The 14,501-nt window shown below is 61.5% G+C and overlaps 3 protein-coding genes across 5 annotated transcripts in view; 1 reads left to right on the forward strand and 2 right to left on the reverse strand.

Annotated features, from left to right (window-relative positions):
• DNAI1 (dynein axonemal intermediate chain 1) overlaps positions 1 to 346 on the forward strand; it is a 141,160-nt gene extending 140,814 nt beyond the window's left edge. For both annotated transcript variants that reach the window (XM_048048552.2, XM_048048553.2), the window contains one exon: positions 57 to 346. In XM_048048552.2, the coding sequence (XP_047904509.2) occupies positions 57 to 161 (105 nt within the window). In that variant the 3' untranslated portion in view covers positions 162 to 346. The remainder of the gene's footprint in view (positions 1 to 56) is intronic.
• Positions 347 to 1,205: 859 nt separating this feature from the next.
• On the reverse strand, positions 1,206 to 3,748 carry ENHO (energy homeostasis associated). The gene is made up of 2 exons (XM_048048563.2): positions 3,578 to 3,748; positions 1,206 to 3,107 (listed from the first exon to the last, which is right to left on the reverse strand). The coding sequence occupies exon 2, from the start codon at positions 2,831 to 2,833 to the stop codon at positions 2,648 to 2,650; it is 186 nt and encodes a 61-aa protein (XP_047904520.2). The 5' UTR covers positions 2,834 to 3,107; positions 3,578 to 3,748; the 3' UTR covers positions 1,206 to 2,647.
• Positions 3,749 to 5,198: 1,450 nt separating this feature from the next.
• Positions 5,199 to 7,254, reverse strand: RPP25L (ribonuclease P/MRP subunit p25 like). Of its 2 annotated transcripts, none has more exons than XM_048048561.2 (2): positions 7,181 to 7,254; positions 5,199 to 6,503 (listed from the first exon to the last, which is right to left on the reverse strand). In XM_048048561.2, exon 2 carries the CDS (start codon positions 6,492 to 6,494, stop codon positions 5,937 to 5,939), a length of 558 nt encoding a protein of 185 aa, XP_047904518.1. In that variant the 5' UTR covers positions 6,495 to 6,503; positions 7,181 to 7,254; the 3' UTR covers positions 5,199 to 5,936. The 2 variants fall into 2 exon arrangements, with proteins under 2 accessions (XP_047904518.1, XP_047904519.1); XM_048048562.2 differs by lacking the exon at positions 7,181 to 7,254 and adding an exon at positions 6,996 to 7,153.
• Between the last annotated feature and the right edge of the window lie 7,247 nt (positions 7,255 to 14,501).

Consider the following 14,501-nt stretch of genomic DNA (forward strand, 5'->3'; position numbering starts at 1 on the left):
ATGTCTCCTCTCGGGTAGGGTCTCTCACAGCTCTCCCTCGCTTGCTCTGCCTGCAGGAGAAGAAAGGCCAGGAGGTGAAGAAGGGCCCGGAGGTGGAAATCGCGAAGATGGACAAGCTGCTGAACCTGGTGAGAGAGCCGGACAGCACGGCCGGGAAGTGAGCTGTGGGAGCGACAGCTGTGCCGGGCCCCGCGGGCCGGCGAACAAGCCCTGCTTTGAGCAGCGGCTGCTTGGCATGCGAGCCGTGGGCCCCGCTCCGCCTGCTCTTTGCAGAGCGGGAGCACTTCGTCTCTGTGCCCAGACAAATAAAGAGTTGCTGAAAGGCCGGCAGCGTGCCGTTGTCCCTGGGGACAGCAGCCCCTCGCTGCGCTCAGGGCCCTGGAGCCTCGCTCGACTTTTCCCCACCCGTGTCCATGCTTGCACCTATTGAGAGCCCCACAGAGGCAGGATAGGGCTGGTGCCTCCAGCCCCGGTAAAACCTTGAGGTTTTTTTTTTTTTTTTTAGCGGGTCCCACTATTTTGGGGTGGCCAGGAGGTGTCTGGGGACCTCACACTGCAGTGGCAGGGGGACGCGCCGTCACTCAGACCGGGGCATCTCAGCGGCTGCTGGCCACCGGCTCGGAGCAGCTCGCTCCCCGACGGCCGCGGGCACGGCCGGGCTTTGCAGAGCCCTCCCGCCGCTCCGGCGCGTTGCGGCAGAGGGATTAGCTGCTACGTGGCTGCGGTGGCAGCAGGAGCCGCGGTGGCCTCACTGCATGCTGATGAGCAGGGACAAGGCTCTCACCGCTGGAGCCTTGCGCACGGCCACCGGGAGCGGGGACCGGCGGCGCGGGGTCCGCGGTGGGTGTCCCCCGTCCCCTCGGCTGGCCCGCGTCCCCTGCCAGCGTCCTGCGCCCTGTGACTTGAGGACACGGGTTGGAAACTCCGGTGCCGCCAGCACCAGGGTGGGGGCTGCTCGCTGCCGGCAGCCACGTGCCCCCAGCCCAGCCAGGTTTGTCACCCAGCATTTTAAGACCAGAGAAGGGTGCAGGACGAGCCCCTCCTCGTCACAGCTGCCCAGCAAAGCCCCCGCAGCCCTGCAGGGGTGTCAGCCACTGAGCCCGGGACGCCCACGCAGAGCTGTGGGCAGGACACGAGGCCTCCCCACGACCTCCCTGATTGTCCCCGTGCTGCAGCAGGCGCAGGGCAGAGCTCAGAGACACCTCCTGGGTCCTACGAGTGGTTTATTAGTCTAGTAAAAACACGACTGCAAAGGGACGTTAGCTACACCTGACACGGGAAGGAACCAGGGGCTTCGCCAGGCCTGGCCAAGCCTGCGTGGGGACCCCAGCTCGTGTCCCCCAGGGCACAGCCCACGTCTCCAGCCCCTTATTGCAGCGGCTGTGCCAGCAGGGACCAGGCACCCCGGGGCCCCCGCTCTGGGTATTGCTCCGCTCTAGGAGCCACTCCAAAACCCACAGGCAGGACAGAGGAAGCAGCTGTCAGGCTTGGGCACAAACCAGACCAAGCGTCCCTCACTTTAGAGCCACCATGGCCCTGGAGAGCGGGGCCACACTGACCTCCTGTCCGCAGGCATCAGGGCTGGAAGACCCTCCGGTGCCGTTTAGCCAGGCACTCTTATCTCTGAAATACTCCCAGCTCTCTGCGGGGGCTCGGGCAGGCAGCAGTGGGGCACGGGGGGGTGCCACTGGCACGCTGCAGGTCCCCAACCGGGGCAGCACACCAGGAGGTGCCCGTCACCGTGAAGGGCGCTTGGACGGCCCCGATCCCCCCGCAAAACACCCCCCCAGGCTGCTCTCACAGGGGACAGCACCAGGGACGGGGACATGTCCCCTGCCCATGGGCTGCCTGGCCCCAGCCAGCGTTTGGGCAGGTGCAGGGCGGGCAGGGACAGGCGCCCAGCGAGGAAGGCGTTTGCCTGGCAGTGTCGGTGCTAATGCTGGAGGGGGACTAACAGACAGACTGGGGACAAACAGACAGCCCGAGCGGCCCTCTGCACCCCCATGGCTCATCAAACCCCGCCAGCCGCTGGAGCGGGTGGGTGCCAGCTGCCCCCTGCCCTCCGCACCCTAGGACCACCCCAGTAACACCCCCGTGGCTGGGTCCCCCCGGGCGCGGTGCCACCCCAGGCAGCCAGCCCGCTGGTGCCGGCCCCGCCGCCTCCCCTCTCTGAGCCCCCAGCCAGCCCCGCTCAGGTCTGCGATGCCACGAGGAGCTGGTGGCCGAATCTCCACGTGCCGCTGTCCCCAGGGGAAGGGCAGAGCGTGTCCCCAAAGCCGGGCCACCAGCACCACGGAGGAGCCCGCGGGACGGCCCCGAACACGGGTTGGGCTCGAGGGCACGGCTCCCGCCACGCTTGCTGTCTGCAGGGACCAAGCATGTCCCCAGGGCACGTCCCCAGCCGCTGTGTCTCCGTCCTCGCAGTCGCCACGGGCATCCGCAGGGTGTCTGTGCACCAGGACCACGGGGGTGAAGGGCTTTGCCCCGCGTCATGCCCCTGCAAACAGCTCAGCGTCCCCTCTGCTCCCATCCTGCCAGGCCAGCACCACTGTCCCAGCGTGGGCACCCTGTCCAAGTAAGCGCAGCTCCTTCAGCTCCGCCGGGTGCCCACGTCCCCGAGCCCCCCAGCACCGCCTGCCCGCGCGGCTCAGGGCTGCAGCAGGTACTTCTCCTCGTTCCTCGCCTCATCCGCGTCAGAGGGGGGGCCCTTCTTGGGGCACGACGGGGTCCTGCAGGCCTTGCAGAGGATGAGGAAGAGGATGAGGATGAGCAACGCGATGATGCAGTTGAAAGAAATCGCAACGACTGCTCCGGTGGAGAGAGCCGCCCCCATCGCCGCTGCCCCGTGGGGAGAAACGGGACCCCCAGCTCGGCCCCGCGCTTGGGACGCCGGCGCAGCCTCCGCCCGGGGGCATTGGCAGGGGGCAGGGGGGACGGCTGCGGTGCTGGCAGCGGGACAGCCCGGGGGTCAGGCAGGCAGCAGGACCCCCGACACGGCTGGGCCTCCGGGAGCCGTGACCTCGGCTTCAGCGGGGGAGGCTCGGAGCTTTCCCAAGGCTTCCTCTCCTCCGGCAGCGCGGTGGGGCCGTGTCTTCTCCCTCGGGGAGCTGGAAGGGAGAAAGTCACCGTCACCGCCAGCACCAGGGGACGGGGTGCCCGAGCCCCCCGGGGGAGGCGGCGGCTGCCTCCTGCAAAGCCCCGGCCCCGAAGAGGCTCAGGGGGACGGAGGCTGCCATTTGGGGGGCTCCTCGCAGCCTCCACAGGCGCTCCCCAGCTGCCTCCCTCCATCCCGGGCCAGGGTCAGGGTGACGGAGCCGGAGGTGTCCCGGCGCCTTCCCGGCCCCAAATCCCGTCCCCAGCCTCCCTCCCGGGCAGCCTCGGCCCTGCCGCCGCCCCCCGGCCGCCCTCCGTGCCCTCCCAAAACGGGGCGAGGCCCCCCCCATCCCTGAACACCGCGGAGAAGGGGGGTGCCCGCAGCCCCCGCTGCAAATCCCACAGCCGAGGAGCCCCGGGGGCACCGGGCGGCTGCAACAGGTCCCTCCGGAGCCTCCCTCCCGTCCCGGGGCCCCGGCGTTACCTGCCTCCGCTCCGCCCCGCGAACCGCCGGGACCCCGCGGGCGGCGCTGCCGGGACCGGGGCCCGGGGGTCCCGGGGGTGCCCGGGTCCGGGGGTCCCGGGGGTGCCGGGTCCGGGGGTGCCGGTGCCGGCGCGGGGCCGCCCGGAGGTGCCGCAGCCCCGCGCGCTGCCGCTGCCTCCCGCCGCCACCGGGGGCGGCTCCCGCCGGCGCCCTGCCCTCGGCCACGCCCCCTCGGGGCCGGCCGCGCCCCCTCCCCGCCGCTGTTGCGGGCTTGCACGCGCACGTGCATGCAGACAGCCACGTGCACGCACCTTTGCACAGCCACACGCACAGGCATGCACACCCCCCCCCCCCCCCGGCGTGTGCAAGCACGTTTGCATGCCCGGACATACATGCATATGTTTGCACACGCATGTACACGTTTGCACACGCACACCCAGGCGTGTGCACACACGTTTGCACGCAGGTGGGCATGTGCACCCGTGCATGCACACACATGCACACACGTTTGCACACACGCATGCACGAACACACACATGCATGTACACATATGCATGCGTACACACGTTCTTGCACGCATACACGCATTCACACACGTATGCTTGAGCGCACACACACACGCACACACACACACACACACACCCCGGCCCCGTGCACACAGGCACCCCGTGACCGCGCTGCCCGGGGCGCAGGCACCGTGGGCAGGTTACGGGGACGCCAGGCGCCGGGGACGGAGGCAGCCGCAGCCTCGGGGGCAAGGCCGGGACCTCCAGGCGGAGGCCACCGGCGGGGCCGTCACCCAGCCGCGGCGGCACCAACGGAGGTGGCGCCCGGCGGGGCACGAGCAGGGCTCTCCCCACCGCCGCCCCAGGGAGCCCCCAGTTTTCAGGAGGGCGCAGGGGCGGAGGAGCGGACCCGCAGTGGAGCTGGGGACCCCTTCTGGCCGCCCGCAGGGGGGTCGGGGGGCCGTGGGCTCCCGGCCGTGCTCCGCGGTGCTCCCCGTCCGGCGCCGCGGCTAGAAGCCTGCGCTGCGGGGGGGGGGGGGCGCAGCACCCGGAAAGGAACCGTCCCAGCCATCCGGGGGCGACTTCCAAACTGCAAAGTAAAAACGGAGTCGTTTCGCTGCGCTGATTGGAAGGCTCCGGGTGTGCTGTCTCCACGAGGGAGGGTTACACCGGCTGCTTTAGGAGCCGGCTCCGCGTTGGGATGGAGAGAATACGGAGGGATTTTGAGCAGTAACAGCCAGAAGCACGCTGCTGGGTGCGGTGCCAGTGGTGCTCCACAAAGCAGCCATCGGGCTCCGTGCTGGGGAAGACACGGTACAGGGAGCAGGGAGAACACGCAGGGGCTCGAGCGAGAGCTCTGCCGCTCCATCCTTCCCTGCATTCACCGGCATCTAGGCAGAGTATTTCTGCGACCGCGCTTCTAGTCAGTTTACAGAGCAAGAAGTTTCCCAGAAAACCTTTCCTTGGGCATGGAAAGTGAATGGCAAAGGGAGGAAGAAAAACTTCCTCCAGCACCAGGGTCTGCGGAGTCACAAGAGACAAAAAACCCACAGCCGCAGTCCCAACGCTTACAGGCGTCCCCCAGTGCAACGAGGAAGACATGAAGAACTTCACGCTACATCAAAAGTAAACTTTATTTAAGACCGGCACAACGCATCAGAAAGGAGCAGAAAGGGGAAAACGAGCGTCCTTGGGAGCTCACCGTTACCGCCACCCCGGCACGTTCACCCTGGCCTAGAGGACTCCAGGCCAGTTACAACACGAGTCGACCCTTGCCACTTTGGCAGAGGTGCAACCGGCAGCCGCAGGGAGGCGGCGAGAGGAGGACAGAAAGGGGCGACTTGCACACAGTGTCCCTGCGGTCCTGCATCCAGGCCCCCAGGCCACCTGAAGGGATCGGCAGAAGACGGCCTGCCAGGCACAGCTCAAGTGGCTGACACAGCCCAGCACCGCACCGTGCACACACAGGAGCCGTGCAGGCGGCAGCCGGCAGTCCAAGTCGGGTCACAGCTCGCCCCCATGCCACAGCAGAGCCGCCTCCACCTCGCAGCATCCCTGCAAACAGCCGCTCGCCTGGGCTCAACAAGATGCCAGCGGTCCTCACTCCGAGAGGTGCCTGCTGTCTTCCCATCTCATCCCTGGACCGCAGGCTACGGAGTACAGCCTGGCAGCCTCAGACACGGAAACTCGTCGCAACACGATTTCAGGCAGCTGCAGTAACGTCCGTATGGAACAGGAACTGCTCCTGCCCTCCCCTAACAGCTCTGCAAGGCCCTGTGCTCAGCAGCAGCTTTCCAGCTGCAGCAGCTGGCTCGTTTCTGTAATCCCCCAAACTACCCAAGCGTGTCTCTGGCTCAGGACTTCACGCCGGGCTCCCCGTGCCCTCCAGTGGCGCGAGGGTGCTTTCCTGTGTTGCCAGCTCCCCTTCCTCCACCCTGCTTCCTCTTCATCTGGGCCTGGGACTCTGCTTTAAGCGTCTCGATCCAGAAGGCATCGAAAGAACCTGGAGCCTGATAGCCAGGCTCCTGGGGATCGAGGGCATCTTTGCTGAGCAGGATGCATATGGCAGGAATGTTTCTCTTCACTGTCAGGGCATCAAGGCCTGCCTCAGGCACAATGGGTTCCCAGATCTCCTCGATCTGCTTAAAAAGCACTTTGGTGATCTGGTGGAGTTCCTTGAGCCTCCGTTTCATGATTTCCACACACGTAATGGTCTTGCTAACGGCCTTGCCTGAGCCAGTGAAAAGGATCTGCCTCACTGAGTCCAGCTCCATCTTGCCAATGGCGTAGCCCATCAGGTTTCTTATTTTGCTCCCGTCCTTCACTTTCATTTCAATAATGTCAGGGGGCAGGTCAGTGAAAGGAAGAGGACAAGGTTTCTCCACAATTTTGGTCTTCTTATAGTTTTCCATTCTGCAGCTCTGAAAAGGAAAAGGGATCCGTGAATACTTCTAATTACGGCACATAAAATCGGTGTGTGCGAGCTCCCCCATCCAGGCCAGAGCAAGAAGTGCAGTGGGATCCACAGCTTTCCAGCGACCTGCACCAACTCTGTGGAGCCCGAGAACCGGAGCAGCGGCTCCACTTAACTCGCGCTGATGTGGCAAAACCCCGCACCCGGCACATACGTGAGGGAAGAAGCTGGAAGTTACTCAGCGCTGCAGCCTAAATTACGGGCACCACCAGCGTGAGTGGCGGTCCCTTCAAGCCACGGGCAGCGGCTCGGAGCACCTCCAAATAGACACCCGTACCTCACAAACTTCCCAAAGAACCGCTGCGCAAAGCGCTTCTCATCCGAGCGATGCGCAACGGAGCTCGGTCCCTGACGGGGCACACGCGAACCGTTACCGGCACCGCCCCGACCGCGCTGAGGCGTCGAGCCGCGCAGCCCCGCGCGCACCCGCAGCACAAACCTCCCTCGGGGGAGCCCAGGCCCCGGCGCGCTGCGGAACACGGCAGGCTCCGCGGGTGGGAGCAGACGCGAAAACACAGGGCAGGGCGAGCCGGGAACACAACCGGCGGTGCTGCCCCTCAACCAGCCCCAGCCCCGCCGCCCTCAGCCCCAGCGCCGCTCCCGGCCCGGCCCCGCCGCCCTCACCTGCGGCCGCCGCCGCGCGCCCCTCAGCACAAAATGGCGGCGGCGCCGGGCGGGCGCAGGCGCGCGGAGGGGGGGGGGGGGTGGGACGGGCAGGCCCCGCCCCGCGCAGGGTGGTGACTCGTGGGGGCGGGGCGTCGCGGCGAGCGGGGTGACGTCACGGCGCATAGCAACAGGAGCGGGAGGGGAAGAGGCAAAGGGGGGGGGGGGGGGGGAGGCACCCGTCCTGGGGTCACAAAATGGCGGGCGGTGCGTCCCGTCAGGGGGGTGGGTCGCAGAGCGGGAGTGTGCCCGCCCGAACACGGGTGAGGAACCGCTGGTGTGAGGAAAATCTCAATGATTTTCTCAGACAGGATCTCCTGTGGGGCTGTTTTATTCGCGATTGCCATGGCGAGCGCCCTGCAAGCAGGAGCGCACAGTAACAGTTCATCATCACCTTACATTCCCTGCTGCCCGACAACTGATTCCTCCCCTGTTTCCTCACTGGCTGAGTACTGCAGGTTCACAAACTTCTCAACGCCTTTCTATACCACATACGTACAATTTTATTTGACCAAATGTTAGTTTATTTTTTTTTTTTCTTTTTCCTTCTTCTCTCATGACTATAGATCCTGTGATTTGTGTTTTTACCGATTTCACACTGCTCGTCCTGTTTTTCCTAGCTATCCTCCTTATTTTGGGACGCCGGGACCTTCCTCTTCTCTGCTTAACAAACTCCCCACTGCTGTGCTGCTGTCGTGCCTGCACAATCCCTTTAGAATATGCAAGGTTAGTGGATTTCCCACCACAAAAACACCTTCTGTTGCAAAAGCACAGCTTTGTTTCTCACACCGGTGTCTGCGAGCACCGAGTGGATGCGCTGAGGACGGGAAGCAGCCCCGTGCTGCAGTGCCTGTCGGCATCTCAAACTGCAGGGCCCTTCGTGAAGTCATAGCGCCCTTTCATAAGCCAGGTGGTTGTGCTGGGAGCTCCGCCGTCACGCGGGACCAAAAGCAATGAAGAGTTCCTTCCCAGCTGTGACAGCGAATCTGTGTAGTGTGGCAGACTAAGGAGCTTGGGGTGGGGGACAGGAGAGGCTGTCGGACACAGCTGGAGCTGGGCAGTGGGCTGTGACCCTGGCCCCGAGCGAGGAGCCCGGCGGAGCCATCCTGGTCCCCCGCCTCCCCACAAATGCAGCACAGGGGCACCGGCCTGCTTCAGCGTGGGCTGGGGGCTGAGACCTCACAGAGGCGTTGCCGTGTGCTGTCTGTGACCTCACGGCCGTGTCCCTATAAAGCACCGGCCAGCACCCCACGTCTGCCAGTGCGGTCGTACCTGGCTGTGAGCGATGGTTGACGACAGCAGCGTTTTCCTTGTCCCCGGCCTCCTGCTTGTGGTGACCGGGCTCTCCCTGCTCTCCAGGGGCCGGCGCCAAAAGGTACATGGGGCTTGAGGGTGGGGGGACATGAGGCTGGGATTCCGGGGGCAGGGGGTGTCGGCAGTGGCCCCACGGATCCCTCCCCAGGTTGGTGACTGTGCTGTGCTCCTGTGCCCACAGGGTGACGGTCTGTGCTGGCGAAAGTGGGGATGGCGGCTACAAGCAGCAGCAGCGGAGCCTGGTGAGTCCCCTTTGGGTTGGCCTCAGGACCGAGCAGCCCATCCCGATGGGCCCGAGGTGGCCCTGGTGCCTCTGTCCCACCGCAACTCAGACTCCCTCCCTGTTTTGCAGGCACCAAGCAGCTGTGCGGGTCAGGGCGCTGCTGCCCTGGCTGTACGGCGTGCATCAAGGCCAAGCAGGAGCTGCAGCAGCTGGTGCTGTCGGCACTGCCCAGGTGTGAGGCTGATGGGCTGAGGCCTGACTTCTGGCAAGCGGCATCGAAGGACCTGGAGGGGCTGATGAAGCGGGGCAGCCTGTCCTGCTGTGGCTGCGACATCCCCAGGATCAAGAGCTGTCCTCGGAGCTGGAGCAACGCCTCTCTGGAGCACGATGGAGGAGCCCCCACAGAGCCAGAGCCTCCGTGCCACCCAGCGCCCAGGAAGGAGACACATCCCGCAGACATCCCTGCAGAAGACCAACATCTGGACTCTGCCCTGAGCAAAACCAGCAGTGCGGAGGAGGCTGATGAGCTTCCTGGGAAGAGGCAGTGCCTAGAGATTCTGACAGCCCCCAGGAGCCCCAGGCTTGGGAAGCAGGCCTCCAAGCCAGGCAGCGGAGATGAAGAGCCACCGGCTGAGGTCTCCTCCTCCATGCAGCCACCAGAAATGGGGACGATCATGCGTGAGAGTCTCCTTTGCCCAGATGAGGGGCGACAGCAGTGGGTGGAGGTGTCCCAGCAACCTCTCGGCTTGTCCGTGGACCTCTCAGCACTTCCCAGCCCAGCCAACACAGTGTTACGAAAAGACCAAGGCTGCCAAACCGACTTCGTCATCATCCTGAGACCACTGGGGGCTGATGATGGTAATGGGAACCAGCCCCAAACTGCAGCGCCTGTCGACATCTCAGAGCTGCAGCTGAGGCTTGAGCAGCACAGCAAGGCCTGCATGCAGACATCAAGCGAAGAAATCCTAGAAAGCTCCTCTGGGACAGTGCAGCAGTCAACTGAAGAGGAGCATGAAGCACTGCCCCAAAATGCCTGTTCTGGCCCCCTGCCACCACAATGTCCCTGTGTCGCCTTCCTCAAATACAAGCCTCTCCTCCATCCGGACCAGGTCAAGAGGAACTGGAAGAAGCACGGGGCCTCCACTGTCTGCCCAGCGGCCTCTGGACCACCATGCTCCGGCCCTCAGCCTGTCCATTTCCACAGGCCCGAGGCCACGTTCATGCCTCAGGAGCTGCAGCACCGCGGGGACCAGCTCGGCCCGGAGCGCCCATGCCAGCGAGCAGTGCCCTGGGAGGAGGGTGGCTGGGCAGCCCCAAGGGCTCACACACACTACACCAAGAACGGCTGGTGTAGCCACAGCATGGACACAGCTCCCAAGGGTGAAATTCTGAGGACGCCCTATGGGTTGCCGAATGCGTGGGCAGGACAAGAGCCCACCGCAGTCTACCCAGCCCTCAGGCCCGTGATCCAAACTACAAGCCTGAGGCGTGAGCACCGTCGGAAGCACCGCAGACACTTTGTGGGACCAGCCGCAGGAGCCCCACAAGGCCAGTGGGGCAGCAGCAGCGAGCAGACCCAATGCTCTGACAGCAGCTTCCACCTCCGGGCTGCGGCTGTCCCTCAGAAAGGAAACACCAGTGCGGAGGTGACCACGGCGTCTGAAACATCTGGGGCTGAGGCAGGCACCAGGGGACCTAAGTGGTGGCCTTGGAGGAAGAAGTGCCCTGGCAACGTCGAGAGCTCCCCAGATCGCGGGGCCTGCTCCCAGGGCACCGACAGCCAAGAAAAGTGGACAGGCAGCAACCTCCCTCGGGGAAATGCACGGGCCAGGCCAGCTCCCAGCTTGGCCTCCAGAAGAGCCCAGGAGCCCCATGGCTACTCCAGCTCATCGTCTTCAGAGCACTGCAGTGCCCCCATCACCAGATACCTGTGCTCGTGTCACTTGCGCCAAACCTGTGGCACCCAGGGCACTGCAGCGGAACCAAATGGCAACAGCATCCGCTCGGTCTGGGATAGGATTTGCTGTCGGCAGCAGAAGATGTCTGCATCGCCGCAGAGCTCTACATCTGAGCACTGCTGCCATGCAGGCTACAGGAGAGGCAGGGCCAGCGTCCATGGAGCTTGTGATTTTCAAAAGCTCCAATATTGAAAATAAATAAACTTATTTGTGTAAATAAACTTATAGGTATGGGAGCCTTCCTGCATAGTGGGTGTTGGGATGAAGAGGGAAGGTGGGCTCAGGGATACCAGGGAAGGTGTGCTGTCCCACCAGAGGACAACCAGCTTTGGCGGGGAAGGGCATAAAACAGGGCTCACCAGAGAAGAGCCTGGGGGAACAATGCTGAAGCTGGGGGTGAGGCAGATGTCTCATCTGAAGTGCATCTACACCAATGCACGCAGCACGGGCAACAAACCGGAGGAGCTGGAAGCGACTGTGTGACAGGCTGACTACGGCCTAGTTGCCATAACTGAAACATGGTGGGATCACTGCCACGGCTGGAGTACTGCGATAGACGGCTACAAGCTCTTCAGAAGGGAGAGGCAAGTTGGTGATGGCAAAGTTGAGAGCCTCTGGGTAAGGATTAGGGGACGAACAAATAAAGGGGATGTTGTTGCGGGAGTCTATTACAGACCACCTGGCCAGGATGACAATGCTGATGAATTAGTTTATGGAACTAAGAGATGCCTCGAGATTAACTCCCCTTGTCCTTATGGGGGAGTTCAACTTGCCAGAAGTCAACTGGGATCACCACACGGCTGACACGAGCAAGTCCAGGAGGTTCATAAAGCACCTAGATGATAACTTCTCGGTGCAGGTGCTAAGGGAGCCAACTAGGAAAGGTGCCCTCCTGATCTGTTGCTGGAGAACAGAGAGGGTCTTGTGGGGGACGTGGTCATTGGTGGCCGTCTCGGCCATAGAGACCATGAAGTGGTTGAGTGTAAAATTTTTGACGACAGAAGGAAAACTGTCACCAAAACTTCAGCCCTGGATATGGGGAAAGCAGACTTCAGGCTGCTCAGGGAACTAGTCAGCAAGGTCCCCTGGGAAACTGCTTTTGAAGGCATTGGCGTCCATCAGCGCTGGTCAGTCTTTAAGCACTGCCTCCTAAAAGCACAAGATCAGGCGATTCCCAAATATCGGAAGTCAAGCAGGCGGGGCAGAAGGCTGGCCTGGCTGATCTCCTACTGGAGCTTAGGCGAAAAAAGAAAACATACGGCTGCTGGAAGGAGGGTCAGGCAACGTGGAAGGAATACAGGGACACTGTTCGCGTCTGAAGGGAGAAAATTTGTGTAGCTAAAGCCCAACTAGAGTTGAAGCTGGCCAAGTCTGTGGGAGACAATAAAAACGTTTTTTTTAGATATGTGAGCAGAAAAAGGAGGACCAAAGGAAACATAGGTCCGCTACTGGATGGGGAAGGTCACCTCACAGACAAGGACTTAGGTAAAGCAGAGACGTTTAACGCCTTCTTTGCCTCTGTCTTCAACAGTGATGATGGGCTTTGGGACCCAGGGTACCCTGAGCTGGAGAACCATGACAGTGGGAATGATAAACTCCCAACCGACCCTGAACGTGTGCGGGATTTGCTGCTCCACCTGGATCCATACAAGTCCATGGGTCCGGATGGGATTCATCCCAGGGTGCTTAAGGAGCTGGCTGACGTCATCGCGGGACCTCTTTCAATTATTTTTCAATGGTCTTGGGAATCTGGAGAGGTCCCAGCAGACTGGAAGCTGGCAAATGTTGAGCCAATTTTCAAGAAGGGCAAAAAAGAAGACCCTAGCAATTACAGGCCTGTCAGTCTCACGTCAGTGCCTGGTAAAATCATGGAGAAGATGATCCTTGAAGTTACTGAAGCGCACCTGGAGGACAATGCAGTCATTGGTCCCAGCCAACATGGGTTCACGAGGGGTAGGTCCTGCCTAACAAATTTGATTTCATTTTATGATAAGATCACCCATCTAGTCAATCAAGGGAAACCAGCTGATGTGATCTTTTTGGACTTCAGCAAAGCTTTTGACACGGTTTCCCACTGGACAAAATGTCCAGCATACAGCTAAACAAAAACATCATACGATGGGCGAGCAATTGGCTGACGGGCAGGGCTCAAAGGGTTGTGGTAAATGGGGCCACATCTGGCTGGCGGATGATCACTAGTGGGGTCCCCCAAGGCTCCATTTTAGGGCCAGTCCTCTTCAATGTTTTTATAAATGATCTGGATGTAGGACTAGAAGGTGTTTTGAGGAAATTTGCTGACGACACCAAACTTGGAGGAGTTGCGGACTCGGACGAGGGTGGAAAGGCCTTGCAGAGAGATCTGGACAGATTGGAGAGCTGGGCAATCACCAACCGCATGAAGTTTAACAAGAGCAAGTGCCGGGTCCTGCACCTGGGACGGGGCAACCCTGGCTATACGTACAGACTGGGCGACGAGACGCTGGAGAGCAGCCCCGCAGAGAGGGATCTGGGGGTTGTGGTTGACAGCAAGCTGAATATGAGCCAGCAGTGTGCCCTGGCAGCCAGGAGGGCCAACCGTATCCTGGGGTGCATCAAGCACGGCATTGCTAGTCATTCGAGGGAAGTGATTGTCCCACTCTGCTCTGCGCTGGTGCAGCCTCACCTCGAGTACTGTGTGCAGTTCTGGGCACCACAGTACAAAAAGGGTGTAAAACTGTTGGAGAGTGTCCAGAGGAGGGTGACGAAGATGGAGAAGGGCCTAGAGGGGAAGACATAGGAAGAGCGGCTGAGGTCACTGGGCCTGTTCAGCCTGGAGGAGGCTGAGGGGGGACCTCATCGCAGTCTACAACTTCCTTGCGAGGGGGAGTGGAGAGGCAGGTGACCTATTCTCCGGTATCACCAGAGATAGGACCTGTGGGAATGGTGTCAAGCTGAGGCGGGGGAGGTTTAGGCTGGACATCAGGAAGAGGTTCTTCACGGAGAGGGTGGTCGCACACTGGAACAGGCTCCCCAGGGAAGCAGACACTGCACCAAGCCTGTCTGAATTTAAGAAGCATTTGGACTGTGCACTTTGTCACATGGTCTAAAATTTTAGTCAGACCTGTGCGGTGCCAGGAGTTGGACTGGATGATCCTTATGGGTCCCTTCCAACTCGGGATATTCTATGATTCTATAATTCTAGGAAGGGTGGTGGTGGGGGCTCTTCATATTAAAGAGTGTTTTGATGTTGAAGAGCTTGGGGTTGGGAATGATAAAGTTGAATGTCTATGGAGAAGGATCGGGAGAGGGCCTGTAGGGCTGACATTTGGTGGGGGTCTGTTATAGACCACCTCATCAGGATGAAGATATGGATAAGGCATTCTGCGAGCAGCTCGCAGAAGTTACACGATCACCAGCACTCGTTCTCATGGGAGACTTCAACTTCCCTGATACATGCTGGAAATACAATACTGCGCAGAGGAAGCAGTCCTGGAAGTTTCCAGAGTGCGTGGAAGACAGCTTCCTGACACAGCTGGTTCAAGAGCCTACCCGGGGAGGTGCCCCGCTAGACCTGCTCTTCACTGACAGAGGAGGACTGGTGGGAGGTGTGAAAGCTGGGGACTGTCCTGGGCAGAGTGACCATGAAATTGTAGAGTTTTCTATCCTTGGTGATGTCAGAAGGGATACTAACAAAACTGCTCTCCTGAACTTCCAGAGGGCGGACTTTGACCTGTTCAGGCTTTTTTTGCAGGGGTCCCTTGGTATCTCAGGGTACTTTACGCCCTGACCTGGAAGTCCCCTGTGATTG

The sequence above is a fragment of the Anser cygnoides genome, chromosome Z (genome assembly GCF_040182565.1).
Source record: "Anser cygnoides isolate HZ-2024a breed goose chromosome Z, Taihu_goose_T2T_genome, whole genome shotgun sequence".
NCBI classification, from domain to species: Eukaryota; Metazoa; Chordata; class Aves; order Anseriformes; family Anatidae; genus Anser; species Anser cygnoides.

What these genes read in the sequence shown, in the direction of transcription:
- ENHO (XM_048048563.2), bottom strand. Translation starts at nt 2,833, where the DNA reads ATGGGGGCGGCTCTCTCCACCGGAGCAGTCGTTGCGATTTCTTTCAAC.
- RPP25L (XM_048048561.2), bottom strand. Translation starts at nt 6,494, where the DNA reads ATGGAAAACTATAAGAAGACCAAAATTGTGGAGAAACCTTGTCCTCTT.